Below are 15,268 nucleotides of genomic sequence, written 5' to 3' on the forward strand. Positions count from 1 at the left end.
TGTAATCCCAGCACTTTGGGAGGCCGAGGTGGGCAGATCACTTGAGGCCAGGAGTTCGAGACAAGCCTGGCCAACATGGTGAAACCACGTCTCCACTAAAAATACAAAACTTAGCTGGGCATGGTGGTAAGCACCTGTAGTCCCAGCTACTTGGAAGGCTGAGGCAGGAGAATCACTTGAACCCGGGAGGAGGGGGTTGCAGTGAGCCAAGATCACACCACTGCACTCCAGCCTGGACCACAAAAAAAAAAAAAAAAAAAAAAAAAAATTAGCACATGAACATTTGTCCTAGAGAATGTGAGGTTATTCTGTTCTTGACTGTAGCCTTCCAACATTCTAGGTCTAAGCTTGAGCTGCTACCAAGTGTTCTGTGCACTCTGGGCACTGTCACCAATCCCTGGACTAACCAGGTTTGTGATCTCTCCCAGCAGACCGAGTGCCTTGGTGCCCAGAGGTCTGGCTGCTGGAATGCCCCTGAATGGAGGCACCCTTGCAGTGCTGCACAACGTACTCCACAGCTACACAGCACCGCCTGGGCCACTGGCCTTTTGTTTCAGCTGCAGGATGAGTCAGTGTGAGCAGGAAGCACCCCCAGCACAGGCCTGCGGTGAGTCAAGGGAAGCAGAACCCAGACCAGCAGGGAGTGGCCACCTGGCAGCTGGCCCAAAAGCCATGTTCTGCCTGAGGACAGCAAGGAGAGGGGCAGCTCTCCACAAGAATTAAAGTTGCAAAAGCCTCTCTGCTCTCAATAATTTCAGCAGTCAGATGCTTTTTATTTTCCCGAAGCCCACAGATATGTCATGCTCCTCAGACACTCACTCAGAGGGAAATGCTTACTGGAGAAGAGGCAATCATAGTGCATTCATCTTTTTATAATGGGAAAAGGGGTTAAGCGAAGCTCCTTTAGGCGCAGGCTTAATATCTAGCCTGGTTCTAGGGCCAGGATTTTAAAGTCCTCAAACGGCCTCATTTATTTGATCTGAAAAACAGAAAACTAAAAATCAAATGCAGTTATTTATTTATTTATTTTTTGGTGGGTGGGGGATGGAAGAAAGAAAGAGGAGAGAAAAATCAAACTGAGTTATATGGAGACCACTGAACACACTGGAGTCAGTAAACAGAATGGACCCACAAATCTCCATCAGTGGAATCTTGAGCAAGTTACTAAGCCTTAGTTTTCTCATCTACAAAATGAGTACCTGTACTTTCTATTGAAAAAGACTAGGGGTAGAATAATATGAAATCATGCATATAAAAGTGCTTTGCAAATTGAAAGACGCTATTATTTCATCGTTGGCATTTCGAGAGGAAGCACTCTCCTATACTACAGTGTACTGCCCACAGCTGGATACACTGTAGGAACTTAGTAAATATTTGTTGAGTTGTCTGGAGAAAAACAGGACCAATATCTTTGGCAAAATAAAGCAGAGAAGAGATTCAGTTTGGGAATGTCTGACAAGGTGATCCTTTTCAGAATTAAAAACAAAAAAATTATATATATATATATATATATATATATATATACACACACACACACACACACACATGCTGGGAAAAAGCAGAAAAAATAAGAGCTTTTATTTTTCACATTATTTTATTAAAAGCACAAGATAATACTCTTCAGGAAAATGAGTACATGTAAAGAAATGTAATGAGATTGTATCTACAAATTATCAATCATGCAGGGACTGCCAATGAAATGCTCTTGGTCACAAAGTTCAACTGCCTTCTATCTTTCCTCAAGAAGAGTAAGAATACAAATCCAAGGCATAGCACAAAAAGTGACAACGTCAATTTCAGCAAAGGTATGGAATTTAAAGTTAAGTTTTCCACAAAATATCTATCTTGGGCTCTTGACTACAGAGAAGCTTGGAGTTGTACAAGGCAATATCTTAAACGCTTAAAAATCAACTCAATGAAAAAATAAGGACCTATTACACTAAAATCACAAGTGAGCAATTCTCTAGTGTCCATAATATAGAAACCCTTTATTAAGCTTCTGTCATCATGAGGGAAAATAAACTTTCTGATAATGGATATTTATCCCTTTGAGTATCAAAAGGCTTTTTGTTAACTGTTCTAGATATAAAGATTTTAAAATTATTTTTCACACCTTCCTGTGTTGTTAAAGAATCTACTTTAACATTAATCTGGTCGTTGCTTTTTAAAGTGATCCACATAACCATATATTACCACCCTTTGCTATTTACAGATATACCCTTGGGCATCAGGTACCCGCCCCCCCGCGCCCTGTCCATCGGTGCTCCTAGGGGGCTGTATTTTAATTCTTCCACGTCCTAGTGCCTCAGCAGCTGTCACCTCACTGAATTCATCAGTATCATTCCTATCTGTTGCCTCATTTTATTCTTAGCCCATGTCTGGGGCTATAAGGGGTACCCCATAGAGAAAGTACATGCCCTTAGTGAGGGTCCCCAGCTACTCTAAACGGCTGGGGCTGCTAAAATCCAACTTTCAGCCCAGAAGGGTCAGCCTTCTACATCAACTTCATTTCAGACACAATTGTTCTTACCTCCATAACTGTAGAAAGCATCTCTTTCTCTCACTCCAACGACGGTTCCCAAGACATCTACCTGTTTTATTGGATGTCCATTATACAAAAATACACCTAAAATTTAAAAAAAGCAAAGTCAACATAATGCATGATCACATTTTCTGCTTCATTAAATGTTAACTTGTAGGGGGCAAGGGGTGTAAAAAAAAATCAATGCCATGCTGTTTGCTGAAATTCTAGACTTAAGAATCAGTCCTTGACAAATGACAATGCCCCAAGAAATTCCAATGTCTTTTCCTCACAGGTCCGAAGTAGAAAGCTTGACATTAAAGCTTGTACTAGTGCAGACGGGAGAAAACCAGTGCTGTCCCACTAGATTTGGTGAATACCCCTCTGTGCAGAATGCTCACAAGGGGCCTGAAAACAGTCATTATAGTGGGGACCAAACACAGGACTATATTTGAAGCAACTAGAAGAAGGAAAGCGAGAGGAAACCATGAGAAAGGCTTATTTGTTTTTTTGTTTTTTTGTTTTTTTTTTTTTAAACAAGTGCTTTTCTAAGAAATCAGCTGCCATTTCTTTGAACTGGCAATAGCATTTTTTTTAAAAAAAGACAGTAAGTAGATTACAAAACACTACCCTTTGGGGCCAGGTTACAACTCCAAAACTTCTCTTTTTATAACTCTGTTTTCAAAACCTAGGCTACAGATGGCGGCAGGCAACTTCCTGCCAGCGGAGAAAGCTGAGAGGGAACCTACCCACTGATACCCAGAGGCTTTCTTCTGGCGTGGGGCCAGGACACAGAGGGGCTGCTCAGAGCAGGGAGTCCCTGATGGTCCCAGGGCTGTCCAGGCTCCTGCAGGGTTTCCCTTCTGCCTGTCCCTCAATAACCTGACCTGAGCTCCCTGGTCACCTTAAGCTGCGTGCACTGTGTTCCTGTCACCTGCAACTAAAGAGTCCTGTCCAATCTCTTTTCCTGCCTCTTCCCCCCACCCCCATGATGGCTAAATTCTTTACTTTCAGAAACAGGTTATAAACTTTTATGTGGTGATGTCCTTTTTCTTTTTTTAAATTAGACATGGGCATCTCACTTTGTTGCCCAGGCTGGTCTTGAACTCCTGGCCTCAAGCGATCCTCCTGCCTTGGTGTCTCAAAGTTCTGGGAGCCACCACACTCGGTCAAGTCCTTTTTGAAATAAATACATGAATTCTAAACTAAGAAACAATGATCACCTCAGGCATTTGGCCATTCTTCTCCTCACCATGAAGCCTAGTCACAGCCTCTATTCTCTCCATTCATGGGGGGACCTGTGGCCTGAATCCCGATGCCCCTTAGAACGCCCAGACTGGCCTCTGCTGATGGTTGTTTCCCTTGTAGACAAAGGGACTGAGGAAGAGTCCAAAGAATGGACAAGGAGCCTCTAAGCCTCAGTTACAGAGAGATACTAGGGGAGTGAGATGTGGTTTTAAGAAATAAGAGGTGGCAAATTTAGCCACAAGCCAGACCCCCTCCCTCCACAGAGGCATGCTTCTAAAGATAACCTTTCAGCTCAACCTTGCAGGCATGAGCTGAAGATGGCAGGAACAAGGAGGGAAGGAGCCTGGGTCACTGTGTCACCCCCAAAGGAGAGTCACCCCCATCCAGGAAAACTTGAATTGAATGGAGACAAAGTGGTTCCACTGAAAATCCATGTTTTTGCTTGTGATTTTTTTAAAGATTGGGTCTCAGTCTGTTGCCCGAGTGGCATAATCACAGCCTACTGCAGTCTCAACTCCTGGTCTCAAGCAGGAGCCCAACTAATTTTTAAACATTTTTATGGAGGTGGGGGTCTCTCTCTGTTGCCCATGCTGGACTCAAACTCTCGGCCTCCCAAAGCACTAGAATTACAGGTGTGAGCCACCGCACCAAGGCCATAAAATTCTAAGATGTAGCCAGTTCCAACCGGCTTCTCCCAAGTTTTCACAATTGAAACCTAGTCTTTTCCATACCACCACTGATGAGATCTTCAGTCCTCTGCCCCTGCCTGCCTGCACTGACCAAACGCAAAAGGACAGGGAGCCTGCAGAGAAGGGAGATCCCTGTGTCCTGTGTAGTCAAGGGCAGGCTTCCTTACGGCAGAAGCAAACTTTAAACCAGGAGAATGAACCTCACCCAGGGATGCCAACTCTACCGCCATACGCCCCACCAATCTGCCTTGGAATGCCTGTGTGCAGAGCAGGGCTGAGGCATGGTGCTGCTTTGGTGGTCTAGGTCTGCTGCAGGGCCAGGTGGCCTGAGCTCCAGGCTGATCTCTGGCTGCACTCAGCCCTTTCTGCCTCCCCAAATGCTCTGTATCACTATTTGTACACTGAGCAGAGTAAAGTTAGAGAGAATTGTTTTATAGAACAGGGCTGGCCTCTCCCTCCCCTGGCCTATGTGATGATCTATCCTGGCTGCCAAGTACTTGTTTGTATTAGAGATAGACACTCCACAGGGTTTGTTGTGGCCCACAGCACAAAGGCAATCACAGGCAGAAAGCAGAGCCCTTTGGACCCACAGAGGGCCAGCTGTCCGCCACCAAAATGTCTTTCCAATTGGTCGAGAAGCAGCAGGATGCTCTGCTGGTGATGTCTGAAAGTCCCAGGATTCTTTGGGTCTCCAAGGAGATCCTAGCATGTACCACTGTCGTGGTTTTAATAAAGAGCAAAAACACTTTCAGATGGGGAAAAGAGTGGAACAAAAGGTATTCTTCCTGGGTTGAAGTCTATGGGAAAGGCATTGAGAAGACTGGGCTAACGACACAAGCCAATGAAGTCCTCAAGTCACCTCTGATGGAGGCCAGTCATCCAATGCTACAAACTTTGTGTGTGGCAACACTTAATAAAAATCTGAACAGGTCTTCACTTGTGGACACAGTAGACTTTCTTGAAAAAGGACAGAAAAGTGGGTCCTGTGAATTTTCACCTCACAGACTGACAACAATGACTTGCCTTTAAGGACAGACACGGTCACTCAAGATGAAGATGCGACAAAATCTTTCCAGTTCCAAGCGGCTGATGCAAAAAAAAAAAAAAAAAAAAAAAAAAAAAATCTTAAAACCATCACAGAACAATGGAGAAAAAGATCAGAAGAATTTAACAGACAGTTTGAATTTTAAAACTCAGAGAAAAGCAACTGAGGAGGAAATACACTGCTTAGAAAGAAGAAACTTCTTCAAGTATATAGAAACATGAACTACACGTATCAGATGCACAGCATCTACAAGAAGACGACTGAAGACATGGAAAAAAGAATTAGAGAGCCATTTTCTTCTATCAAAGCAATCTTCTATAAGAAGAGAGCTCAAGAAAATTGGACGACTGCTCTGTCAACTGAGAGAAAGCTCAACGAACTAAGAAAAGAAAACAGTAACAAATACTAGATAACAGAGTTTATGTTCCAGCCTTTCCCAAGTGGCCCTTGTGTTCCTGCTGTTCCACATGCAGCCCACAGAGGCCTAAAAGCATCAGAGGATCCCCTGGATCATCAGGCCCCCAAGAAGGAGGAGGGTCAAGCTATAAGGGTTCAGGGATCTAGGGTCACAGGCAGGTTGATTCAGATTTCAAGCAGCCAACCCTGAACGTCTGCAACCACAGCAAGACATTTGACTGTTTTCTCTTTTTAAAAGTACTTTTGATTGCTCTCTTTTTAGTTTAATTGCTGTTATTTAATTGATGCTATGTTATTTATGTTTGACAGCGTTAAAACACCTAAGATAATCTTTTTCAACCAGATTTAATATAATTCTTACAGATATATTATTTCCACTTCATTGTACCCACTAGAATAGGATAAGTATTATATGACGATTTAAATAAACAAGTCACTATTATTTAATCCATCATTAAAGTCTGACACAGAGATATTTAAAACAAGAAATATGACTTCTGTATGTTATCAGCTATTATTAAAAATACATTTTTTTTTTTAGACAGGGTCTTGCTCTATTGCCCAGGCTGGAAGGCAGTGGTATAATCACAGCTTACTGTAGCCTTGGTACTGCTTTTCAAAAATTAGACACGAGGTCTCACTTTGTTGCCCAGGCTAGTCTTGAACTCTGGGCTCAAGTGATCCTCCCGCCTTGGCCTCCCAAAGTGCTGGGATTACAGGCATGAGCCACTGTACCTGGGCTACTTTTTTTTAATGCCAAAACAAAAAACAAAAAAAATCCACAAATCTAAATACCACCACAATCAAATTTCACAGTATTTTTCTTAGTTTAACTCTAAATTCAAATTTTGGGGAGCTGACATTTTGCAATCATTTTGCAATACAATTCTGATGGTAACTACTCAAAGTTAGGTTAAATTTCACAGGTGAAGGGCACAGTCCCCCACAATACTGCCCTCACTTAAGTTATGAGTCCCAAATTTTGTGAGGGTCCTCAGGATATCTGTACTTCTGACCAACTGGTTATAAATTAGGGGGTCCCCAATACTCCCTCAGGTTTGATAATTCACTTGAATGACTCACAGGCCTCAGAAAGGTGCTATACTTATGATTATAGTTTTATCCATGAAGGATACAAATCAGGGCCAGCCAAACGAAGAAATGCCCAGGGCAGGGCATTTCTGTGTCCTCGACACATCACCTCCTGATACACCAACACGTGATTATCAGCTAGGGAAGCTCATCTGACCCTCAGTGTCCAGAGTTTTTACTGAGGTCTCATAAGGTAGGCACAATTAACTGAATTACTGACCACATAACTGAACTCAATCTCCAGCCCCACTCCCCTCCCAAAGAGTCAGACTGATATGATCTAGCTCAAAACCCCAACTCTCTAATCAAACAGCTGGTCTTTTGGGCATAGACAGCCCCCATCCCAAACTATCTAGGGATCCAGCATGAACCACCTGATTCGCATAAATTCAAGTGTGGTTAGAGAGGCCACGATGAATAATGATGATGCTCCTGTCACTCAGGAAACTATAATTTAGATGTTACCCTTCAGGAACCAATGGCAAAGGTCAGCGAAATTCTTTATCATACAACACATTCATATCATATTTTATCATTTTTGGGGTTTGTCTTTGTTATTTTGTTTAAGATATTCTTTGCTGTTTAAACAATCCTAAATTTCACGTAGTCAAAAGTTTTGTCTTTATAGTAAATGAAACCAGACACAACAACAAAACAAAAACCTAGGAGTGGAATTCCGCACCCCCCAGAACACTATGGTATGGTCTAAAGCAGTGGTCCCCAACCTTTCTGACACCGGTTTTGTAGAAGACAATTTTTCCGAGGATGGGGGTTGGGGGAACAGTTTGGGGATGAAACTGTTCCACCTCAGATCATGAGGCATTAGATTCTCCTAAGGAGTGCACAACTAGATCCCTCACACGTGCACTTCACAATCAGGTTTGCGCTCCTGTAAGAATGTCATGCCGCTGCTGATGTGACAGGATGTGGGGCTCAGGTAGTAATGCTCACTGGCCAACCACTCACTTCCTGCTGTGCGGCCTAGTTCCTAACTGGCCATGTACCAGTAATGGTCTGTGGCCCCAGGGGTTGGGCACCCCAGGTCTAAAAGTATCCACTCTGTCAGTTGATGTCTGCTTTAACCATGAGGTTTCATTTTTAAAACACCTTGGAAACATTCTCACCAGTGATAAATCAAAGATCACTGGTCCTGTTTTTGTTGGTTTGTTTTCATTACATCATAAAGTCTTTTGCCTACAGGGAGAGTTAAGCCCGTCATGTCCTTGGTACCTGTTTTCTCACCTGCAGAAGATCATTAAGCAAGGAAGCCTAGAATTTGGTGTGAATTAATTTCTTCCTGAAGAGATGAGCTATGAAGAATACCAGACTGGAAAATGGAAAACTGTGGAGGAGGCTGGCTGCCTTCCAAGGGAAAAAAACCAGACCATTTCCAACAATAATTAGGAAATAAAGGCGTGGCGAAAAATCTGTACAAAAGTCATTAGCATAAGGTCATCCAAATATATTTGTACATTTAACTGGAAACAAACAAAACCTTATCTCATTAAAACTGTGGATGCTTGAGATTCTTGACTACTTCTAACTCATAGTTTTTTATTCAGAAGGCCCTTGACTGGAAAGCTTCACTCAAAATAGCACAGAAAGTTTAACCAAACTTCTCAAATAGCACAGTAAACACGTGGCTATTTGTGAATTATTAGACAGCTACGTGAATTATTTAAATCCACCCCAAACTATTTGTGAATTATTAGACAGCTACGTGAATTATTTAAATCCACCCCAAACTACATTTGTTATATTTTTAGTTATGATAAGCCTATCTCTAGTAGCCACTATTCTAATACAAAAAAAAAAAAATTTAAACTTTACATGTATAATGCCTTTCTGCTTCAACAGCTATTTCTATTTGAGGGCGCACTATATGCCAGGCACTGTTCTAAGCCCTGGGATTACACAGGTGAACAAGACAGATGATGTCCTTCCTCTCAGGGAGTTTATAATATTTTGATTCTGCTTAATTCAAAAGAAAACAAACCCCCATTACATATCAGGAATCAAAAGATTCCATTACACAGGGTTAAGCTCCATTTTTACAAAGAAACCCAAACTTTGCAGAAGGTCAGTCACAAGCCCGGGCCAGGTAAGTGGCACATTTAGGAAAGGAGCCAGGCCTAAGAATATCTGGCCCAGCGATCTCTCCAACAGGAGCAGGGCCAAAGAAAAACAAATGAGCATTTTCAAGTATGAAAGACCCTCAATGGAGGTAAAAACCTCAGTACAAATGTTACTCCCCCAAACACCTACTTAAAAAAAAAAAAAAAAGATTTAGACTGTTTTTTTACCTTCCAAATAAACAAACTCATGCGAAGGCCCAGGCTAGGTCACTTTCAAAGCCTGCAGCAGGGAAGGCTCTCCTAAAAGCCTCTAATCCCAGCTTTCTGAGACTTTGGGAAAGGGGGGCAGACGCAGCCCAGGGCATCCCAGGGTGGCCAGCCACATACCTGGCACCTGGCGGGACTCCTTCATGTCCAGGATATCCCTGATGTAGAGTTTTGCAAAGGCTAGAAACACAGGATCCAAACCCCACAAGAGGGAAGGGGTCTCCTCTTCACACCGGCTGGATCCAGGCTGCATCAAGAGGCTGGGCTGTGGCTTCCAGCTAACCCTGAAAGGTTCTGCATCACTGAGTCAAGCATCTAGACAGAACACAGAAATGAGGATGCAATGCGTTTAACGTGGGTCAAAGTGGCACGGCCCTGACGCTGCTCCTAGGTGGGCGTCCAGGACTCCAGGAGGGGTGAACGCAGGGATCCAGGGCCCTGTCAAACTCCATGTCACGGGGCGTGTTAAGAGGCGTTCCTCGCGTTAAGACGCCTGCATTCCTTACGGCTCTCCCGCTGTTCTCCTTCCCACAAAGCACCAACTTCGGAATGGCTAAACATCAACTTTCACTCTGGGAAGATACGTCCATATAGGCGTACCAGAAACCGCTTGGGGTCCCGGGAGGAACGGGCGCCCTCGCAGCCCTGCACGTGTTGGGGCACAGTGGATGGGTATGATTGTCGCTCTGCCCTAAACTTTCCGCTTTTGGGGATAAGCCAAGAAAAGGACGAAAAATGATACCAAAAAAAATGGACCCACTTGCAGCCCCTCCCGCCGCCTGTAGCTCCAGGAACCCTGAAACTCGGGGCTTCCGGCGCTCCGAGCCGCTGGCGGCGACGGCCCCGCCCGGCGCAAGAGCAGTTGGCTGAGGTCGCCTCTGAAGTTCCGGCCCGAGCCCGCCCCCGGCCCCGCCGGGGACCAACCCCGGTCTCCCCGCCAGCGCATTTCCTTTCTTCTGCAGCGCCTCGCCACGGCTCCTCCCCATCTCTCCCGAAGTCCCGCCCCGTCCCACCCGAAGCCCCGCCTCATCCCGCCGCGGCCCAACCATCCGCTCGGCCCTATCAAGCCGAAGCCCCGCCCCGTTCCGTACCCAGCCTCAGCGCGGCGTACTTTTGGCTCAGACAGCGCTGCAGCCCCCGCCTTCGTCCTAGCCTCCACCGCTGAGGCCTGGGAGCCGACCTTGAAATTCCTGCAGTTCTGACGCCGCCCTTCTAGTCACCTTTCACCCCTCCTCCCGCTGGTGGCGGGACCCTGAACCTGGGCCTTCTAGAGGTTGGGGCAGGATCAGACTATTTTTCTTTTTGATACCTGATATGTAAAACAGACAAAAAGTAAGCCGTGCCACGAGTGCATTGTGACATATTTTAAATGTTCATTTCCAGTTGGCAAGTGACCTGACACACACACTTAGGACTCTGTAGTTTCACTTGGAGATGTCACTATCTAAATTTGAGCCCTCAAGTGAATGTGAGGTCTTGACTCTGCCAGAGACTAGCCGTGCAAAATCATGACAATACATTTTGTCTCCTTTCCCCTTGTTCGGTCTACAGTCTGGAAGGTTGTGCACTTAAGAACTTTGAAAAGCTGGCATTTTGGTAAATCATGGCTACCTTGATGGTGCTTAGTCTCCAGAATTTCTATTTGAAAGTGAGGAAAGAGCGCCACGTTCCACTCCCATAAAGAGCTACGTTACTCGAGACATCAGGAATTCTTCCTAATTTACAGAGACTCTGGAAAATGGCAGGGGAGTACAGATCACCCTGGCAGACCATTCCCGGGGGAGGCAGGTAGTGGCCAAAGAGATAATTGCTAAACTATTTATCAGAGAAGGAACTTGGAGCCGCTAGAATGGAAAATGTGTGTGTCATTAGACCCATGGGATTTAATTACCTCCCCGGCCATTTAACAAGCTCAAAAAAGAGTCCTTGGTAAAATACGTTGCCCAGATTCTACTGCAATGAACAGTAGGGGATGTAGGGTTTAAGATTCAATAAGAGAAGACACCGGCTGGTTGCAGTGGCTCAAGCCTTTGTGAGGCCGAGGCGGGCAGATCACGAGGTCAGGAGTTCAAGACCAGGCTGGCCAACATACGGAAACCAACCCTGTCTTTACTAAAAGTACAAAAATTAGCCGAGTGTGGTGGTGTGTGCCTGCAATCCCAGCTACTCGGGAGGCTGAGGCAGGAGAATCGCGTGAACCTGGGAGACAGCGGTTGCAATGAGCTGAGATTGGGCCATTGCACTCCAGCCTAGGTGACAGTGTGAGACTCCGCCTCAAAGAGAGAGAGAGAGAGAGAGAAGATACCTGCTCTTATAGGAGGGTGGCCCTTGTAACAAAAACATACCCAGTAGGACAGGTGCTTCCTGCTGACCTGCCAGATGGGGAGAGACAGGTTGGGTGACATTTTCCTGACTGTACACATCTGCTCCAGCGTGAAACCCAAAGGAGGAAATCACTATTGGGTGTCAGAGCCTGAGATGATTTCAGGAATAATGCTCATGGCTCTCCAGAGTAGAGTGTTGGATATAAGAGCCCTTCTGGACACCACACTTACTGCCAGCCTTGGGAAGGACCACACCCAGGTGGTACAAGCAGAGCAGAATGTCCCAACGTCATCTTTTGCAATGAAGGGAGGATTCCTAAGGGGTGTTCCTTTTGATCTGAGCCCCAAACCTGAAGGAGTAGGTTGGAACCTAAGATGAAATGTAGAACAGAATTTCCAGGCTGCAGAAGCATTTAGAGGAATTTGGGAGGATCCTCTTCCCTTTTGTCTCCATCAACACAGATTTCAGGTTCCCCAAGCCACCGCCTGGACACGTATGAAGGGACTCCTAAAATCCTCAACACTGCAGGGCTCCTCCAACTGGAATTCTGCAACACTGCAAAGCAGATATTTCAAAACCCAGCAGTTAAGATGTAATGGTAGGAACCCATTCTTATAGCTTCTCAATGTGAAACTTGTGAACTTGGTTTTGAAGCATTTGTGACAGAATGGACAATTCTTTCTAAAAAGTTAAGGTTTTAAACAAATTCTTCTGGAAAATGAGGGGATTGAACTGGATATCTCATACCTCAAAGCTCAAACTATCATGTTTTAAACATTTTTGACATCTTTACAGGTGGAATTGAGTTTGTCCACTTGCAAAGTGGATTAGATTTTCTGTTTGGAGTTTACAGTTGACAAAAGATTCTCTCTTTGACCAAACTCTAGTTGGGCTCCTTGAGTCCTCTTCTCAATTTGTCCTCAACTTTGGCCTATAAAGACATGAACAAGTGCTACATAGTTTCAAACAGCTCAAGGCTACATTCCTGGAATGACCCTAGATCCCTTTAAAGTGCCTGCCTGAGAAAACTCAAGGCTGCCAAAAGAATTTACTGTTTGTTCCAGCGAACACCTGAAGACAAGGCCTTGTCTCCTAGCCTCTGTTGGCATGGTAGGAGCCTAACTCCAATAAGCACCAGTTAGCAAGCCTAGATGGGTCTCATATGGACTGGTCCCCTCCCTTCCCATTTTTTGTAATTTTTTCACTTTGCAGACTCTTCTTAAGCACCTGCAATTCTTCCCTGCCCCACTGCCCTCCAGTTCATTTTCTCTTTAAAAAGCCTGGTGACCTCTCTATGAATCTGAAGGGAACTCAGCTCTTTCCCCTACTGTCAATAGTTATTCAGTAGTGTTTTCACTGCTTTAACTAAAGTCTGACTGTGCTTATCTTTGACATGATAAAAATAATCTCTCAACATTTTTTTATGTTACTATTATAACCCCAGGGATGGCAGGCAGGGGGCGGGGACATCTTCAGTCATTCAGCATATCTTGAGCTCTCTCTGTGTGCTTTGGCACTGGGCTGTGGAGGAGCAGTAATTATGCCACCGGAGTAAAAAGAGTGATGCATGTAATATATTAAATAGCAAAGTAAGAGGCTAAATTGTGATTCAATATGAAAGGAGTAGCATGGGTAATTACTGTATGAGTTACAGGAGGTAAATGGAGGGGCCTCATTAAGTGAGATAATATATGTAAACACTGGAACAAGGTAAGCACTAAATAAATGTCAGCTATTATTCATATTTACTATGGAGGTGGGATTTAAGCTAGGTGTTGAGATTATGGAGGAGCTGTTCATTCATTCATGCTTCATTCATGAAGCATATTTTAAAGGCATTTGTCAAGCACTGTAATAGACATTGAGGATAAGAGACAAGACAGTGGGGTTGGGGTTCCAGCACTTATGGAGCTTCCATTCTGTCGGGGGAAAGTGGAAGGACAATAAACAAATTGTTCTCAGTGCTTAGATGAAGTGACGTCAGGTTGAGACCTGAAGGGTAAAAAAGCCAGCCACACAGAGCTAAGCAAAGAGCATTTTAGGCAGCAGTCAAAGCAAGGGCCACTGTGTGGAGACAGCAAAATGCTTTCCTGTTCAAGGAATAGAAGAGAGAGTGGGGAGAGTGGTTGCATATGCAATGGAGAGATAGGCAGGAGGCAGATCCAAGGAACTTTGTAGGTCATGGTTGGTTTGGATTTTAGTCTTAGTCTTACTCTATGTGAAAAGGATACTGTGATACAGTGATGGAGTGGGAGCAGGGCAAAGGCAGAAGGATGGGCGAGTCATGTTCCTGGGCAAGCCAACACAGCAGAGGGAGCCAACACTGCCAACACAACTGACTGGAGAGGGAGGCTGCAGTGGAAGCCAACTGGAGGCCAAGATTTTAGCCAAATTCTGAAGGACTTGAGCTAGCTTCTACCTGTATTCCCTGTAAACAACGGGGGTTGTTAATTATTCATCAGAGGAATGATTTAATGAATTTAAAAATTGTAGTCAGGCTGGATGTGGTGGCTTACCCCTATAATCTCAATACTTTGAGATGCCAAGGAGGGAGGATTGCTTGAGCCCAAGAGTTCAAGACCAGCCTGGGGAACATAGAGAAACCCCATGTCCACAAAAAAGAAAAATATCAGCAGGGCGTGGTGGTGCACACCTGTAGTCCCAGCTACTCAGGAGGCTGAGGTGGGAAGGTCGCTTGAGCCCAGGAATCCGAACTTGCAGTGAGCTGTATTTATGCCACTGCATGCTAGCCTGGACAACAGAGCAAGACTCTGTCTCAAAAAAATAAAAGAGAATTGTAGGTATACCTGCCACATCTAACGTACTATGGTGGGGGGTACAAAAATGTGTAAGAAGTGTTCTCAATCCAATTTACTAAATCTATCCTAAAAATTGTGTCTTACGGATATTCATCAACTGGTGGTGAAGAAACTAGAATAAGAAAACATTTCTGGGTCTAATGCAGTGGGCCTCATCTGTATCACTTGTCTTTCTGCCTCCTTAGCAACCTTGCTCAATCCCCTATGATGTCATCCTCCCTCTCTCTCTGGCTTCCCCTTGGCCCATAAGCATGCTCTCCTGCTCTCTTTAACCTCATCCAAACTTTCCAAAAACAGCTTCTCTGAAGACCCCCTTCTCCCCTTTAACTACTGCCCTCCAGCTCACTCTCATCTCCTTTCAAAGAAAAGCTCCTTGGAAGAGTCCTAAATGCTTCCCATCTACACTCCTCTGTGGTGGGTCTCTAATTCAACCTACCATAATTTGGCTTATTTTGGTCTTCAACCCACCCCACCACAGCCCACCACTTGACTGACATTGCTTTCCTAAGACTCACAATAACCTTAGCAGATTCAAATTCAATGAATACTTTTCTTTCCTTATCATTCTGTATCTTTTTTTTTTCCTGATTTACTAGTTTTTGATGTTGATTTGACATATTTTCTCTCTGTCCCACCTTGGCTTCCTAATGGGTTTTTTCACCTTTAAGGTTTCCCTTCTACTACCTCTGTTTCTTCCTTCTCAGTCTCCTCTTCTGTTGTTTATCTCTTACATGTTGATGTTCCCCAAGGTTCAATCTCCTGCTCATTTC

The 15,268-nt window shown here is 44.5% G+C and overlaps 1 protein-coding gene across 8 annotated transcripts in view; it reads right to left on the bottom strand.

Moving 5' to 3' along the window:
- Positions 1–10,199, bottom strand: part of STN1 (STN1 subunit of CST complex) — a 36,624-nt gene extending 26,425 nt beyond the window's left edge. For 3 of the 8 annotated variants that reach the window (XM_045361475.2, XM_074002649.1, XM_015455867.4), the window contains exons 1-3: positions 10,115–10,199; positions 9,475–9,669; positions 2,531–2,626 (exon numbers count right to left, since the gene is read on the bottom strand). In XM_045361475.2, the coding sequence (XP_045217410.2) occupies positions 2,531–2,626; positions 9,475–9,607 (229 nt within the window). In that variant the 5' untranslated portion in view covers positions 9,608–9,669; positions 10,115–10,199. Of the gene's footprint in view, positions 1–2,530; positions 2,627–9,474; positions 9,670–9,954 lie in introns of all 8 variants that reach the window. The other 5 variants (XM_005566361.4, XM_074002650.1, XM_074002652.1 and 2 more) reach the window with 3 other exon arrangements.
- Positions 10,200–15,268: the final 5,069 nt, after the last annotated feature.

This window comes from Macaca fascicularis, chromosome 9 (genome assembly GCF_037993035.2).
Source record: "Macaca fascicularis isolate 582-1 chromosome 9, T2T-MFA8v1.1".
Classification (NCBI taxonomy): domain Eukaryota; kingdom Metazoa; phylum Chordata; class Mammalia; order Primates; family Cercopithecidae; genus Macaca; species Macaca fascicularis.